This window comes from Phoenix dactylifera, unplaced genomic scaffold, assembly GCF_009389715.1.
Source record: "Phoenix dactylifera cultivar Barhee BC4 unplaced genomic scaffold, palm_55x_up_171113_PBpolish2nd_filt_p 002290F, whole genome shotgun sequence".
NCBI classification, from domain to species: domain Eukaryota; kingdom Viridiplantae; phylum Streptophyta; class Magnoliopsida; order Arecales; family Arecaceae; genus Phoenix; species Phoenix dactylifera.
Window position 1 is genome coordinate 21,268 of NW_024069539.1, and position 17,633 is coordinate 38,900.

General features: G+C 47.3%; 2 protein-coding genes across 2 annotated transcripts; both read left to right on the forward strand.

The window, feature by feature from the left end:
• The first annotated feature begins 735 nt into the window (after positions 1-735).
• LOC120109498 (DNA-directed RNA polymerases II, IV and V subunit 8B-like) lies at positions 736-5,581 on the forward strand. Its single transcript, XM_039123247.1, is given in 5 exon segments — positions 736-1,572; positions 2,649-2,806; positions 3,141-3,185; positions 3,187-3,236; positions 5,144-5,581. Coding segments are annotated over 5 exon segments (438 nt in total). The 5' UTR covers positions 736-1,499; the 3' UTR covers positions 5,256-5,581.
• A 5,870-nt stretch (positions 5,582-11,451) lies between these two features.
• On the forward strand, positions 11,452-12,096 carry LOC103698907 (cytochrome c1-like; the record flags this gene model as incomplete). Its single annotated transcript, XM_039123248.1, has 2 exons — positions 11,452-11,638; positions 11,900-12,096. Coding segments are annotated over exons 1-2 (384 nt in total), but the record flags the coding sequence as incomplete, so codon positions are not given.
• Positions 12,097-17,633: the final 5,537 nt, after the last annotated feature.

The window sequence follows — 17,633 nt, forward strand, 5'->3', positions numbered from 1 at the left end:
ATTGGATGTGTGTAAGCCCACTATTAGGCTTGTTAAACGAGTCCAAGTCCGAGCCCGAGCCCAACATAAGGTTCATTTATATCCGAGCCCGAGCAGCTCACGAGCCCAAACGAGCCCTAGTATTCTAGCAGGCCAGCGGCCCAGCCCAAATGAGCTCAAGTCTGCTTGCTGTTTTGGCTCTTGCTGATTCGCTGAAGGGCTCGTTTGGTTCGCGGGAAAAGAAGGGGGGAAAGTGTGGTCAACGGGAAAGTAATGAGATGCCTCTTGTTTGGTTGGAGTTTTCAAAGGAGAGAGAAGGGAAAGTTGTATTCCCATGGAAATGTGATTCCCATATTTCATGGGAAAGTCTTTCCCATGAGAAACATGGGAAAGTTACTTTCCCATGAGGCGGGAATCACTCCATTTTTACTTTTTCCCAAAAAGTCCCTTCAGCATTAAAGAAGCATTAAAGATGCATTAAAAACCTAATTTTTATTAAGGGCATAATAGGAATTATATATAACTTTCCTAGGAAAGTGGATGGCCAACCAAACATAAGCACCTTGGAAATTTGTCACTTTTCCATGGTCAACCAAACATGCCAAAAGTACTTTTCTAGGCATCCTTTTTCTAGGAATTTGTTTTTCAGGAATCATATTCCTAGGAAGGAAAATGCTTCCCGCGAACCAAACGAGCCAGAAGTGATGAAGTCTCCGAGGCTCCCAGCCCCCGCCCGATGCCGATTGACCTTTGCCATTTGGATTTGGTCCTCTCTCCAGTTGCCCTAGTCTCCAACTCTCCCAGACTCCCACTCGGCCACTCCCAGCCCTCCCCCGAATCCCGATCCCCTTCCCCACACGCCGCGCCGCCGGCCGTGAAGCCCGTCCGCACGCCCTAGTCTCCCAGACTTCCACTCGGCCACTCCCTTCGCCCACACGCCGCGCCGCCGGCCGTGAAGCCCGTCCGCCGAGCACCACCACCCCTTCCCCCTTCGCCTCCTTCTCCTTCCCTCCCTCACTTCCCCCAAAATTGCCCCCCCCCCCCCCCCCCCCTCTCTCACTGCCGTGAGCCGCTCGGCGCCAACAGAGCCGCCACCCGTCACCACCGTCTCCCCACCCCTCTTCAGTCTTCCTTTCGCCACAGTTCACTCGAGCCCCCGACCACCCCACCTCCCCGACTCCACCGACCACTATAACAGCCGCCTCCGCCCGAGCAAACCCTAACCCTAGCACGCGCGCAGAGCTTCTTCGGCGCAGTGGGTGAGCCTCCGCTTCTTACTCCCTCCACTCCCAACAAAATCTATAATTTCTGGAGCCAACCCTCCCGGATGGGCAAGTTGGGCCCGGCTTGACCCCCAACCCCCCCACCCCACCCCACCCCACCCCACCCCACCCCACCAACCTAGAGTTGCGCCGCTTCTTAAACCGGAGCCTTAGGTTCTTTCCGAGAGCCACCCAGCTCCATCCTTTGTCGCCTCCGTTGTTCTCCAGCAGCCAATCCGAATCGTTCAGATTTGCAGCATGGTTGAGCTTCTTTTCGAGGATATCTTCACGCTGACCAGGCTCGACCCAGATGGTAAAAAATTTGATAAAGGTAATGCATAATGTCGTTCACGAGCGTCAAAATTTAATCTTGCTTTTTCGCTCGATGGAAAAAAAAAGTTATCACGTCATATTGCTTTTGGGATTTGTTTTCATTTCTTTCAAAGTCTGAAAATTTTATTTTATTGTGATCACTTTGCATATGGTAAAGCTAGCAAGATGGGTACAAATCGGATTCTGCGTGGATCTGTATCAGAGTTTGCTAAATCTTTTGAAAAATGACTGTTTTGATTCTTTCCAAAGATTTGTATCTAAGGAAGCCAACAAACTGAAATGTAGAACCTGAATTAGTTTAGAATTATCCAGTCTAGATCGAGATGCAAGACCCATAAGGAGAATCTGAGCTGAATCTGAACCAGGTTTCATCATTGGATTTTAAGTTAATATCTAGCTCTTGTTAAATTCAAACACATTTTTTTTTAAACGTCTGTGAGAAAAAATTGTATAATATATAAAGTTGGATGGCAGCAGCATGCGGCCTTGGATACCATAAGGCTTGCAATCTGATTTATGGATGTGGATGCAACCTTGAATACCTGATTGCTCTTCAAACTTGGTCGGTTCTTATATTGCTTGGATAATTGATTCTTGTTGCTTCGTTGATCGCGAGAAAAGTGCAGCTGGTTTTAATTTGTGTTTCAATATTAAATGCTTATTTTATGGAACAGGCATGCTCAAGTGTTATACTCAATTTTTTTTAATATTATCAATGAACACGATATTTTTGTTTTCTTGATAGAAATGAACTTAATATTAATTTTGAAAGACTTTTCTTGTTACTTGTAATACACTGGCATATGTGAATTCCCAAGTATGTTGGTTGCAATCTGATTAATTTCTTGTGGACCTTTTCTATTTGTCAAAACTCGTTACTATTTAGCAATTTCATTTAGACACTTAGTGGATATTGCATTGTTTCTTCTATTCAGTTTGATTTTTTTTCTTAATTTAATTGTTAGAAAATGGAACTGCGACATTGGATCTTGAATCTATTAACATTATTTGCTTCTATTTATTTAAGTCCACTCTATTTTAACTCAAAGCTGCTTCTCTATGATTTTTGTAAAGTGACCCGAATTGAAGCACGCAGCGAGCAGTTCGATATGTCCATGCAGCTAGATGTCAATACTGAAGTTTATCCACTTCATGTCGGAGACAAATTCACAATGGTTCTAGCTCCAACTCTGAGTCTGGATGGAACTCCTGACAGTGGCTACTATACGCAGGTGATCAATTTATTGATTCTCTTTATCCTATTTGTTAACAACTCTAGGATTATTTTATCCAATATAGAAGTATCAAGAAGATTAATACATATCGCATATGAATTTTCATAGTACCTCTGGAGATTGATTTATTGACACTCCATGCTTAGATGGTATATCTCCTCCCTTTTTCACTCCTCAAGACATAAAGTTCAAACAATGGATCACCTTGAAATTGAATTTAATATCAGGGACACTTTTTTTTTTTAATGAAATTAACAAATTGTAGAATTTATACCTCAAGATCAATTGACTTTGGAATCTGACTTATGAACTTCTTTTTTTGGATCTTCAGGGACAGCGAAAGTCGCTTGCGGATAAGTTTGAGTATGTTATGCATGGGAAAACTATATAAGATCTCAGAGGAGAGTTCTGGACCAAATGTGAAAGTGTATGGCTTTTGTTTAGTATCTTTTCCTCTTAGTTATTGAATTGTATGCTTTTATAGTAGATAAGTATCTCTGCTTACTCTTAGTAAATTCAGAAATGTGAGTTGTGGAAGTTCTGTTGACACTATCTGCCTATCATTACGTTCTATGAATTTCCACTTAGAGGGCATGAAGAGGCCTTGACTTTAAAATAAATAGCTACAAAATATTTTTGTCGGTGAAAAAAATTGCAGATTGAAGCATTGCCTCGGTGAACATAGTATGAGAGCGGCAGGCATCCCATTTATCAATTGTTACTTCATATGCATGCAATACTTGATGAATGAAACTTGACGAGTTTTTGGAGGTTATTGCTGTCGGATGGATTTGTATCTTAAATGTTACGTATTGTCTATGAAGCAGTCCTATGGTATATATTTTCAGAATATTTTTTGAAGTTTTGAACTATTATTATCGGCCATGCCAGAAGTTGCAATCATGTTAGCATTGAAGTTCTCTGATGTTATGGCTTAGCACCAAAGGACCTTGAATACTATTGACATTTTGGAATAGTGAGCTTTTAAATTAGGTTTGTAGCTTAAGTCAAAACCTTTTAGGATGTCGAACTTAACTATATGCTCATTAGACCTTTGCATGGGTTTTCCTAGTCCATTGTTTTCTTGCTTGGCATATCAATATGTCAATCAGGTAAATCCTGGAAGTGGTCCAAATATAGAAGTTATCACCTGAATACCCATCAACCATTTGACAATTTTCTTAGTATTCCACATTACACTAAAAACCTAGTGCACAGGACAAGCACATTATTTCCATAATTTTCCATACTTCTATGTTTGTCTTTTGGTATAAGACAGTCCGGTTTATCATTTCTAAAGTTTATTCTGTGATGGCGAGGTTCATGTGCACCCCAATTAATATGAAATACCCTGTAGTTCTATTGCCCTAAGAAAGTCCATTCAACATTTTCTAATGCATATTTCCATCTCATATGAATTTTATAAATTTATTATATTTTATATCATAGTCACATCACGCATGTACCGTGACCTATACCTCAAGTTTTTTTCATCCTCGTTTAGTTAGAAAATTGAACCTAATTTAATTTATATATTAAGTTGTTTCCCCCTATTTTGAGCTAATTGAATTATATTCTTTGCACCTCTTATGCCTAATATGTTCTACTTGCATACTTATTTAAAAGAAAAAAAGTTGATGCTAAGTTTAAAGTTAGTCAGTAATTACTTTGCATAAGCTTTTAGCATTCCTTTAGGTCAAGCAGAACCTTGTTCCATTTATTGCCTTTTGTATCTTGGCCTAAGACCACCTATCCTTTTTTCCCCAAGTTTGTCTTTAACCTAAAGATATCCAGAGTCTTTGTAGCTATCATTTGGATTGGAAAAAAAAGTTAAGTTTAATTTCTTATCAACAACTTTCTTTTTGTTTTATTTTTATGTGAACATTTTTACACCAGAAAAGGACATAAAAGAAGGGAACTAGATGACTATAGTAGCACCACTCAAACAGGAATTCTGATTCTTCCCCAAATGTTGCCACCTTGTGCCCATATTAATTTTTTCAAAAGATTCTGACAATGCAGAACTAGTGCGTTAACTCTAAGTACTTTCAAAATGAATGAGCTAAGTGGATGGTTTTCCTGCTTGATAAATATGGTTCTCTCCAGATCTTTGATACGAGCCAGTTGTTTCTTATCCCATATATTCTGGCAGGCTTATTTTAGCTGTAGTGCGAGTCAAGATTAGCTATGATAATCCCCAAGTATGAATATTATGCCAGTGGATGACATTAATTTTTCCACTTTGCTTTTTCCACCTTGGTTTCTAATGTCTAGAAGGCTTCATTTGCTTCCTATTTAATTGTACTAATATTATTTCTCTCTTGTTTTGATCAGGGAGCTATATGCTTCATTTGGTGGGCTTCTGATGATGCTCAAGGGGGATCCCTCTAATGCGACCAACTTTGAGTTGGATCAAAGGTTGTTTCTGCTGATGAGGAAAGTGTGAAGCCATAGTTATGCAGTGCCAGAGCAAGTAACTCAGTTAAAAACTCATCTTGTTCGCAAACTAGTTGATCTCTTTAATACTTGGGGCCGTGAAGGTTATATGAAGACCGGTATTGCAGGAGCAGATTTGGAGTATATCTGCAGCTTGTGTTTGTTTACAATATAATGTCTACGAGCATTGTTTTTATCCTTGGACAGCTGAACACCAAATTGCGCAAAACATATCTATGGTTGGTGTTTAAATTGTTCACACTATAAGAAAGCCAAACATTTCATCCGTGGGAGAACTTTAACATCTTTATATCTAAGATATGCATGCTTAAAATACTCCTTAGGTGTTAAATTATCCTGCAATACCATAAAGATGTTCTACTCTTTTTTACATAAATTAGCTTAATCCAGTACTTTAGGGCAGAATTTTTTCATGTGTCTCACCATTCATCTCTGTGACAGTGGAACTCAGTTCGATGTGATTTTGTTTGCAGAATACCTATGAAGCAGATGTTAGTATGGGCATAGGTCTATTTTTAATTTTTATTCCTCTGCTATATCCAATTGGGCAGTCAAATAACCTCCAGTCCTACAATGGGGTTACTGGAAATCACCTAAGTTGGATCTGGATTAAAGAATGTGTTATATCTTTCCCAATAAATAATATACTTGTCAACTATAGCTGATCACAGGCCAGGTCTCGGGCCGAAACTTTATTTATTTTTAATTAGGCTTCGGGCTGGACCTATTTAAATTTGACTTTTTTTGTGCTCAAGTCCGGCTCATGATCAGCTGCTTTATTGTCAACCTTAGGAAAGCATACCTAAATCAAACTGCTGCGAGCGCAGTCAGTTAGTTGTTTTGTATTCTTTTTTATGCGGATTAAACAAAGATGTAAATATCTACCCTTTCTTCATAGCAAACTTTAGAAAATTAAGCAGTTGATACATATAGTGTCTTTATATGGGACAAAGTATTTTGGAGCTCATACATATGAGAGGACTGATATGCCAGGATCCTTCCACACAGAGTGGTTTAAGATTGCAAAACAGACAAAAATGTGAGATGCAACTTGGAAGAATCTTGGAACTAAATGTTGGGTAGAGTATGTCCTGCGTTTATTCAACATTACATCTCATTTCATGATTACGGGATCTGTCAAACTCTTTAAACTTATTGAAGTTGTTTTTGTCGCGGCCTTGAAGTTCAATGCCTTTTGGATTCTGTACCCAAGTTTAAACTTTACCATTTTGATTCCCATCAATGCGGAGTGCAACTTGAACTTTCGGCTAGCTTTTGGAAATTTTAATATCCATTCATGGTCTATTTTCCGAGTGAAGGCATATGCCTGCTGCTTTGTTCGTTTGCTTATCATAATGCTTCTCTCTCTGTTTTTTGTGATATGGTCTATGTTAAATGCTGGTTTCTTGGCACCAGATAATAGGACGGAGAGTTTTTCACTGCATATGGAGGTTGATACGTCAACCTCACCAAATTTTTCTGCATATAAAATCTGTCATGCTGAAATATTTAATATTTTCAATCATTTGATTCAGTTACCTCAAGAATATTATTTTCCAAGGGTTTTTTAGAATGTCATCGGTGAACCAAGGGGGGGATACCCACGACTCTTTCTACGAAGACACAATATAGAGAAGGTCTTTTTCGTGTCATATAAACAACAACAATAAAAATGTCTGGTCTGTAAAGAAGGAAGAAGTTTTACGTTGGGCAATTTTGTAGATCCACTATAATTTTAAAATTAAGTAGTACAAACTGCATGATGTGCACCTTGTTGTGAACTCAAAACTTATTGGCAGCATGGTGCATGCACTTGCAGCTTACAATTTTTTTTTTTTTTTTTTTCAAATATCAGAATACCGAGGACTGGTTATCTGTGACACCTTAGTGTGATTTAAGATTTCCATTGTGATCACTGACGACCAAAGAGCTGGTTTGGGCATCAAGCACAATTAATGCAAATTCTCCGCTTTAGATCCTTGAATGACTTTGTTGGGCAGGTATATGCATGGTCTTGGAGGCTTCATGAACTCCCATAATGGATGAAGCCTAGAATGCCTTATAATTCTAATGAAAGATTAAAGAGGGGAGTCATGCATTCCTGTTCGGTATAAACTCTGTTGAAATGGTTCGTCAATGCTAATGCATGTCTAAATCTGTAGTGGTGCTTCAAGTGCCACTCATTGTAGCTAAAGAAAAATATTCGAGAGGAGATTTTGGATGCATCAAACATCTTGCATCACCAATGAGCTTAAGTAAACCAATATGCTTGTGAATGGATTTTCAACAAAAACATAATAAATCTGTGAGTTTGTATCTTTTTATTTTTTAGAGAGTTAGAACTTGCTACTCTTTTACAAAGGGAAGTACAGTCAGCAGCCCTTATATGTACAAATGTAGGAATTCAGTGGGATGAAAAATTTTGGAGTATCCAAAATCATGAATTCGAGAAAATTGTACTTCGATATCTCTGGTGCAAGGTTATTATGTCTTCCCATTTCCATCTTATGGTCTTTGATTTTAGCAATGTAATTAACAGTCAAGTTGATTGTTCATCAAAATGTCAATGAAACTTAGCTCTTTTTCAAAAATTTGTAGCGACCAGTGAGAAAAGAAATTGTTCATGGAAATCACTCAACTGGCTGAATCATTTGTCCAAGCCTATCTACTGTTGTAACAGACAAATGGCATCATGATGGGCATCGTTAACTGTTAAAAACAAGAGACAGCGGAAATAGCAGTATGATACTGGTGTTATTTATTTTTGTTGCCATTTGACATGGAGATTTTAAATTTTAAAACATTATTTTTAATTGCTTGCACAGAGACTTGATCAAATAACAAAAGATTGTTAATTAGAGACGATGAAAATCCGGGGTAACATGTGTAAGACCCAAGTTTAAACATGGTCAACGTTCGTTAAGCAATCAATTGATGACTTTGTTTAGATATGCAACGCCAGAAGTTGCACTTTGTCACTGTCCTGCATAACAAAAGGTGCTTAAGAAATGGATATGGGATACCAGTCGTGATTTATAATGTATACGTGCATGTAAGAAATGGATATGGGATACCCTATCCACAGGCGATCCTTCTGCTAAATATGATATGTACGAGATATGGTATGTGTTGCTGGAAATTGGACCCGGGGGCGACCGTGAGCCGAGAGGGGAGGAGCTCCGCTGCTGGAACAGTAGATGGCGGCGCGTCGGCTGGTGGCGTCCTCCTGGAGGATCCTGCAAGAAAGCCGGTGGCTGGGATCTCCGGTGCCGGCCCTCCGATGCTTAAGTCAGAGGGGGGCTAGTATATGAGTGGAGTAAAAGAGGAGAATGTTTGTTCCTGTGTGTGTGTCCGTCCCTTTTTCTTTCCCCCCAGGTTTCCTTTTATAGAAGGATATTATGTTACCTGAGAGGTGACAGGGTAAATTGTCTTTTTCGTGATAATTGGGCACGATCATGCTCATTAATGGCGTTGTGGAGAATAAGACCGGATCAGACTGGAGTCAGCGAACTGTCATGGTTGATCGGACCTGTTGGAGTGGTTGAACCGTCGGCCGTGGTGGGCCTGGGGTTCGTAGATGGCAAGTGCATTGATTGCTGAGTGAACCGGTGATCAGGGAGAGCCATACGCTTTGATGGTCCAGTGATCCGGAGATCATCTTGAGCCGTGTTCATTTAATGGTTGAGTGCATTGGAGGCCCGCAGGGGTCACACGCATTAATGATAGGGCGTGCCGAAGGCCTGCGGAGGTCACGTGCCTTAATGGCTTGATGACGGAAACAAAGTACGATGGGGTCGGGTATCTAGTTGTCAGATTCTCTAAGGAATTAGGCTGGGGTTGAATATTTGGACAAGGCATGGGCTCGGCACCTGGTCGGGCGCCGAGCCGAGCTAGTTGCTCGGCGGGGTGCCTCCAGTTTGAGTGTTGAGGTCGGGCGCCCTTCTGGTCGAGCGCCTTTCTGGTCGAGCGCCTTTCTGGTCGGCGCTTCCTAGTCGGCGCTCCCTGGCCGAGCGCCTTTCTGGTCGGCGCTCCCTGGCCGAGCGCCTTTCTGGTCGCCTTCGAGCTGGCACGACTTGGGTTTTCCCCCAACACTACCCCCCGACTTCCGAGTTCCAGCTGGCCACCAGCTTGAGCGCGGGAAGTAGTTTAAATCGGGCCATTATGAGTTAAGAAAATTTCGAATTATCGCGCGCTTTGAATTATCGCGCGCTTCGAGGTGCTTTTAATAGGCGGCGTCTCTTCTTTCCCAGAACGTCTCATTATTAGGGTGCCTTCTCCGAAGCGTCCTCGCGTCGTGGGCTCATGATAGGGCCGCACGATCCGACGAGGCGCTTATGTGTTCGAGGCGTCAGCCCGAATTGAATGTGGCGCTCCATCTTTCGGGCCAACACGCATCGTGATCTGAACGGGGAGCAGCGTTTTTTCTCGCTGATCTGGGCCGTTGGAGGGATCTATATAAATCCTCACCTGGCCTCCAGCTACTCTCTTATTGTCTTCTTCCTCCAGCTTTTCTCAGTCCGAAGCTTCTTATCTCCGGCATCCTCCACAGGTCCCCCCTTTTTTTCCTTTTCTATCTTCTCAGAACCCTTCTTCTTCCTAATGGGTCCCGGTCCGAGTGATATCGAGTCCACCATGAGCGAGTTGGAGGTCGAAATGGTCGAGGAATGGTTCTTTCCTCGACGAGGGTTCCGTTTGGAGCCCGCGAGATTGGGGGATCGAGTAACGAATCCTCCGGTAGGCCGGATCGGAGTGTACGTAGAGGCACTCTGGGCCGGCCTACGTTTTCCCTTTCACGGGTTCGTGAACGAGTTGCTTACGGAGTACCAGTTGGTCCCGGCGCAACTCGCTCCGAATGCCTGGAGGACAATCGTCGGTTTCCTGTCGCTGTGTTTGGCGTTCGGGATTCCTACCTCTGTAAATGTTTTCCGGCGACTTTTCGTGTTGAAGTCGAACCCGGGAGACGGAGAGTGGCTCTACGTCGCTCTTTGGGCGGGTCGGCCACTCTTCCAGGGCGCCCCATCGTCCATTCATGAGTGGAAGAAGAAATTCTTCTTCCTGGGCTCCGAGCGGACATGGGGTTTTGACCCTAGGTGGAGGCCGAGCCGACTTAGGACCGTCAACAAAGTCCCCAAGCTTTCTATGCGCGAGCAGGGGATCCTTGACACCGTTCGCAGCCTCGGGGACGGTATTCTGCTGAGTGGCCTCATAAGCGAGGACGCTTTAGTGAATGTTGGCCTGAGCTCGGCGCGTCCTCAGAGTAAGGGTAATAATAGAAAGTCACTTTTTTATTCTGCTATTAGTCTGTGTTCTAATCCTGCTCGCCCTTGCAGATATCGCGAAAATGGTGACCAAGAGCGAGGTTCTGTATGCCCGATTTTAGAAGAGGGCGGCCGAGCTCGCGGGGGAGCCGACCGAGCCAAAGAAGAAGGCGAAGGTCTCGGCGACCGCGGCGGCCGAGACGGGCGCTCCCAGCACCGCGCATTCTGAAGCTGGTCGGAGGGAGGGCCCAGGTTCCAGGGGCGCGAGCTCCGGTGGGGCTACGAAAGCGCTCCCATGCCCGGCGCCAATTTCGCAAATTCCTGGTCGGCAGGAAGCCCCGAGCGCCGACCAGGGGGGAGGAGTTCTTCGGCGGGTTTGGCGCTTGCGCGCCCCGCCCTAACTTTGCGGCAGTCAGATCGGCCGCCTGTCCGACCCCAATTCCCCAGTCCCAAGCCGGGGAATAGTCAAGGAGCTGCGGGGTCGGCTCCGCCCAGGCCAGCCGAGGCCGGCCTTCCGGGCTCGTCGGGCCCCCGGGAGCGGGTGCCTTACGCTCCCGGGTGGGCGGTTTTCGAAGGCGACTCGGCCCTCGATAACCCCCAGGTAGCGCGCGAGGTTCTTCAGGTCGCGCTGCTCCCGGCCGACCAGGCGAAGATCCGGTCCATGAATTATGGCGCCTTCATGGACTCTGCCCTTTGCTCTGCTGTCCGGGTAAGTTCATCCCTTCGTTCGTGCAACTATATTTGTGCAAGTTTTATTTTAAATTCGTTTCTCACGTCCCTTTTTTACAGCATCTGCACGAGACGGAGACGCTGATGCATATAATCCAGGATTATCGGGAGCGAGCCCGAAGGCATCAGCGGGGGCACGAGGAGGCCGAGGCGAGGCGTCTCGCATCCGAGGCCGAGTGCCAGGAGCTTCAGGCGAGAATGGGGTCGGCCGAGGACGAGATTCGGGCTCTGACCGCCGAGCTCGAAGAGGAGAAGGGCACGCACGCACTTGTCAGATCTGAAGTGCGCGCCGCGGAGGCTCGTCTGGCGGAGGCCGAGTCATCGCTCGCTATCCGCGAGCAGGAGGTGGGGGAAGCTCACCTCAAGGCCCAAGAGCTCGAGACCCGTTTGCTCGACGCGCAATCTTTGCTCGTCGATCGCGAACGGGAAATAAAAAATTTGGAGCGGAAGGCCGCTTACCACGAGGCTCGGGAGAAGGAGGCTCGGGAGCAGGCCCAGGACGCCGTTAAACTCTTCCGTGAATCGGAAGAGTTTCGCGACTTACTGGAAGAGGAAGGCATAAACGGGCTCATCTAGGGCTTCAAGGACTTCCGCAACCAACTGCGGCGACTTCTTCCAGACTTCGACCTTAACCTGCTTCAACCAGGAGCGGGGGTCGAGGAGTCGGAGGCGGAGACGGAAGCTCCGGCAGCTGACGGGGCTGCCCAGGAGGGCCCGGCCGAGGCACCCGAGGCTGCTCCCGAGGCCGCCGAGGCTGCTCCCGAGATTGCCGAGGCTGCTCCCGAGGCCGCCGAGGCTGCTCCCGAGATTGCCGAGGCTGCTCTCGAGGCCGCCGAGGCTGAGGTAGGAACCTCGATCGCAGAGGAACCAGCCGTTCCTGAAGTCGCCGAGGATAGTAGAGCTGAGCCTTAAAAGTTTTTCCGTTCTCTTTACTTTTGTAAATTGGGATGGCCTCCATATTGTTAAGGCCGAGCCCAAACTTTGTACTTAGCCTGCGGGCTCCTTTAAATGAATACCTTTAAATAAATATTTTTTCGTAACTTGCTATTGGTTTGTGTTTTCGATTTTCGGTAGACCTAAGTTTCTTCACTTGGGTCCGCTTTAGGTTCCAAGGACTTGGGCTCTGTAGCCCCAACTTCGTCCGCTACATAGTTAGACCTGCGTTTAGGCTCGGCGTATTTATCCAGTCCGAGCTCAGGTCTGAGTTTCCGCTGCTCGGACCTTCGACCAGCAATATCGCGATGCTTATGTCTAAGAGGATATGCTTGGGCTCGGCAAGCCTTCTCGAGCTTAGCTCAGAATTCGGCCGAGCCCTAGGACCAAAGGTCACTAAACTCGAATTTTATTCGGACTTAAAACTCGGACCTTAGGTTGCCAAGGCGGATTGTCGGACTTCTTTCGACAACCGAGTCGGATGTCCCGAAGCTCGGGATGAGGATTCATCGAGCTGCCGGTATAAACTAGGCTATGGCTCGCGGTCGAACAGTGCATGTGGGACGGGTGAGGCCGAGCAATGATTAGCCCGACCAGGTACCTCGACGCTGGTCGGGGTTTCATTTAGGTAATTAATTAATCAGGAATGAAGTAAATGAAGTAAATGAAATAATGTAAAGACATTAATCGAATGGGTACCTGGTACCATGGGCGTCTTACGCCGAGGCTGTGAACTTTGCTCGGCGATTTTGAGGACGCTCTTCTGCTCGGAGTCCGTTCTTTAGGGACGCCGGCATAATAGAAGCCAATTGCCATCAGAGATTGTCGCCAATCACGAATGTTTCACTGATCACGAACAGGAGATCGAGCCGAGCTCGATTGTTTGATGGAGATCGAGCCGAGCTCGATGTTTGATGGGGATCGAGCCGAGCTCGATGTTTGATGGGGATCGAGCCGAGCTCGATGTTTGATGGGGATCGAGCCGAGCTCGATGTTTGATGGAGATCGAGCCGAGCTCGATTGTTTGATGGAGATCGAGCCGAGATCGATGTTTGATGGAGATCGAGCCGAGCTCGATGTTTGATGGAGATCGAGCCGAGCTCGATGGAGATCGCATCTCGAACTCACGAACTCACGAACCCACGAACTCACGAACTCACGATCATCTTCAGGGAGACCACGTAGGTGCTCCGTCATCCCGAAGTATCGGGGCATCCCGACCGTGGTCGAGGTATTCGATGGAGATCGAGCCGAGCTCGATGTTTGATGGAGATCGAGCCGAGCTCGATTGTTTGATGGAGATCGAGCCGAGCTCGATGTTTGATGGAGATCGAGCCGAGCTCGATTGTTTGACGCTCCAAGGTTTCGTCAAGGCGTCTGGCTCCGCTTTATGCTGATTGACGAGCCGGGCCAGGTCTGGTACCATGAGACAATCATTAGGAGAATTGGCGAATTTGAACAAGTGCACATAAGCTGTTGTAAAATAAGATTTATGATTAAAAAATGGGGAACACCTCGGGGTTCTACTGGTAGTATACGCGGAGATTTTCAGAACTCCAGCTTCGCGGAATGGGAGTCCCATCGAGAGACTCCAGCTTGTAAGTTTCGGGCCGCCGGACACGTGTGACTCGGTAAGGTCCCTCCCAATTTGGAGCCAGTTTCTCTTGCTTGGTCGGTCAGGAGGCCTCGGCTCTTCTAAGGACGAAGTCCCCTGCATTGAACGATTTAACTTTGACTCTGGCGTTGTAGTACTGTGCTGTCTTTTGCTGGTACCTTGCCATGCGAACTTGGACGGCCTCCCTTGTCTCCTCGATTAGGTCCAGGTTATTTCTGAGCTGTAAGGAGTTGGAGCTGGCATCATAGTATTCTATCCTCGGACAAGGGAGTCCGATCTCCAACGGGATGACAGCTTCCGTTCCATATGTTAAATTGAAGGGAGTCTCGCCGGTGGGGACACGGAATGTGGTCCGGTAAGCCCACAGGACATTGTATAGGTCTTCGACCCACTGTCCTTTGGATTTGTCGAGCCTGGCTTTGAGTCCCTGCAAAATAGTATGATTTGTTACCTCGGCTTCTCCGCTTGTCTAAGGGTGCGCGACCGAGGTGAAGCGGTAGTCGATGCCAAGCTCGGAGCAGAATTCTCTAAAGCGGAGGTTGTCGAACTGGCGGCCGTTGTCCGATATGAGGATGCGGGGAGCCCAAATCTGCAGATTATTGACTTCCAGATAAAATCCCGCATCTTCTGCTCGGTGATCCGGGCGAGTGGCTCGGCTTCCACCCACTTGGTAAAATAGTCGATGGAGACGACTAGGAATTTCCTTTGCCCGGTCGCCAGAGGGAATGGTCCCAGGATGTCGATTCCCCACTGGGCAAAAGGCCAAGGGGAGCTGATGGAGGTTAACGGAGCCGAGGGTCGGCGTTGGACATTGGCGTTTCTCTGGCATCGGTCGCACCTTCGGACGAGGTCCAAAGCATCCTTTTGGAGTGTCGGCCAGTAATACCCTTGGCGCAAAATCTTATGGGCCAATGCTCGTCCCCCCAGATGATTTCCATAAATCCCTTCATGGACTTCACGCATTGCATAATCAGCCTCTGTCGGGCGGAGACATCTGAGGAGGGGAGAGGTGAAAGTTCTTCGATAAAGCTTTTCCTCGTGCAATATGTACCAGGCGGCGGAACGCTTCACTCGGCGAGCCTCACGTTCATCACTAGGGAGGACTTCGTCTTGCAGATAGCTGATGAGCTCGTCCGTCCAGCTTGGCTCGAACTCAATGCAAAGGGCCTGCTCGAGCTCCTCCGTGCTGGATTTTTGGAGATACTCCAGTGCCGCCGTTCTGGGAAGCTCGCTCATGCGAGAGGACGCCAGCTTTGACAGCTGGTCGGCTCTAAGGTTCTCTGACCTAGCGACATGTTGGATGTGGAAAGAATTCAAGGTCGAGGTGAAGTCTCGTACCTTCCGAAGATACTCCTGCATTGTGGGGTCTCTGGCTTCGAAGTCACCCAGGATTTGGTTGACGACGAGCTGAGAATCGCTGAAGGCCCTCAGGTCCTTCACTCCTAGCTCTCTGGCTAGCTTGAGCCCGGCGATGAGTGCTTCGTATTCCGCCATGTTGTTGGAAGCAGGAAACTCGAGGCGTAAGGCTTGTTCGGCAACCACCCCATCCGGGCTGGTGAGGATGAGACCCGCTCCGCTACCCCCCGAGTTTGAAGAACCATCGACGTGCAGAGTCCATGTCGAGCTCGGGGTCTGCTCTGCTGGCGCAGGCTCAGGTTCGGGCTCGGCCTCGTCTGGTATAGTGCACTCGACTATAAAGTCGGCGAGTGCCTGCGCCTTGATCGCCGGTCTGGGTCGGTATTCGAGGTCAAATTTTCTGAGCTCGACGGCCCACTTGGTAATCCGGCCTGCGCGGTCTGATCTTTGCAGGATTTGCTTTACTGGCTGGTCGGTCAGCACGGCCATCGTGTGGGCTTGGAAATAGGGTCGGAGCCTCCGAGCTGAGATGACCAAGGCATAGACAGTCTTCTCCAGCTTGGAGTATCGGGTCTCAGCATCCCTCAAGACCCGGCTGGTGTAATATACTGGCTTTTGGAGCTTGCCCGCCTCCCGAACCAGGACCGAGCTCACTGCTACAGGGGAAACAGCTAAGTACAGGTAGAGGAGTTCACCCTGCCGAGGCTTTGTGAGCAGGGGAGGGGAAGCAAGAAGGTGCTTGAGCTCTTCAAAAGATTGCTGGCACTCGGCCGACCATAGGAAGTTTTTTGGCTTCTTAAGAGTCGCAAAAAATGGAAGGCAGCGCTCGGCCGATCGGAAGATGAATCTCCCGAGAGCTGCGACTCGGCCCGCAAGCCGTTGTACCTCCTTGACTGTTCTCGGAGGCGTCATCTCTTGGAGTGCTCGGATCTTTTCAGGATTGGCCTCGATTCCCCGCTGCGTAATGATGAAGCCAACGAATTTGCCCGAGGTGACTCCGAATGCACATTTGGCTGGGTTGAGCTTCATTTGGTACCTTCGGAGTGTGGAAAATGCTTCATCAAGGTCAGTCACATAGTCTTGCGCCACCTTGCTTTTCACCAGCATGTCATCAACATAGACCTCCATGTTTCGGCCTATTTGGTCTTTGAAGATCCGGCTGACCAGCCTCTGATAAGTTGCTCCGGCATTCTTTAAGCCGAATGGCATTACTTTGTAGCAATAGGTACCCCCGTTGGTGATGAAGGCCGTCTTTTCTTCATCTTCTGGCGCCATACGGATCTGGTTGTATCCGGAGAAGGCGTCCATGAATGCCAATAGCTCATGCCCCGAAGTGGAGTCCACGAGCTGGTCGATGCTGGAGAGTGGGAAGTTGTCCTTTGGGCAGGCTTTATTCAAGTCGGTGTAGTCCACGCACATGCGCCATTTCCCACTAGCCTTTTTGATGAGGACTACATTGGTAAGCCACTCTGGGTAGGATATCTCTCGAATGAAGCCAGCCTTAAGAAGTTTATCAACCTCCTCGGCTGCTGCTCGTTGTCGTTCAGGAGCGGCACCTCGCTTCTTTTGTCGCACAGGCTTGCAGGTTGGCTTTACTTGGAGCCGGTGGACCATGATCTTTGGATCTACCCTGGCATATCCGCGGGCGACCATGCGAAGACATCCATGTTGTTCCGCAAGAAGTTGACGAGGCGATCCCTTTTGCGATCATTGAGGCCGGAGCCGACCTGCACGGTTAGCTCGGGAAAGTTTTCGTGTAAAGGAACTTGGATTAGTAGCTCACCGGGCTCTACCCGATTCTTCTGAGGGCCGATCCGTGCCTCCAGGGTTTTAGCTGAAGGCTGGTCTGTTGCTGGGATCGACACTTCGGCCGGTCGCTTCGCCTCATGGGTCGCCATGTAGCATCGTCTTGCTACCGCCTGGTCCCCACGAACTTCGCCAACTCCTTGGCTGGTGGGGAATCGCATGAGCAGGTGGCGAGTTGAGACCACGGCTCGAAGAGCGTTGAGACCTGGTCTTCCAAGGATGGCGTTATAAGCCGAGGGCAGGTGTATCACAAGGAAGGTCATTCTTACGGTACTTTCTCGGGGGGCGAGCCTGACCGTGACCAGGAGATCGACCTCGCCCTCTACTGGGACCGAATCCCCAGTAAATCCGACCAATGGAGCATTCATCCTCCGTAGTTGCTTTTCTGTCATCCCCATTTTACAATAGGCATCAAAATACAAAACGTTCGCCGAGCTTCCATTATCGATTAAGATGCGTTTTACATCGAATCTATTCATAACCATAGAGATGACCACAGCATCATCGTGGGGAGTTTCGACTCCCTCCAAGTCATCATCTGAGAATGAAATGGCTTCCGAGGTGCGTAGGCGCTTCGAGGGGTACCTTCCCTGAAGCTTCTCCGACGAGGCTCCGCCTCGGATGGTTGATGGTGCCGGCGATGGGCTGTTTGGCGTTTGAATCTTCAGGC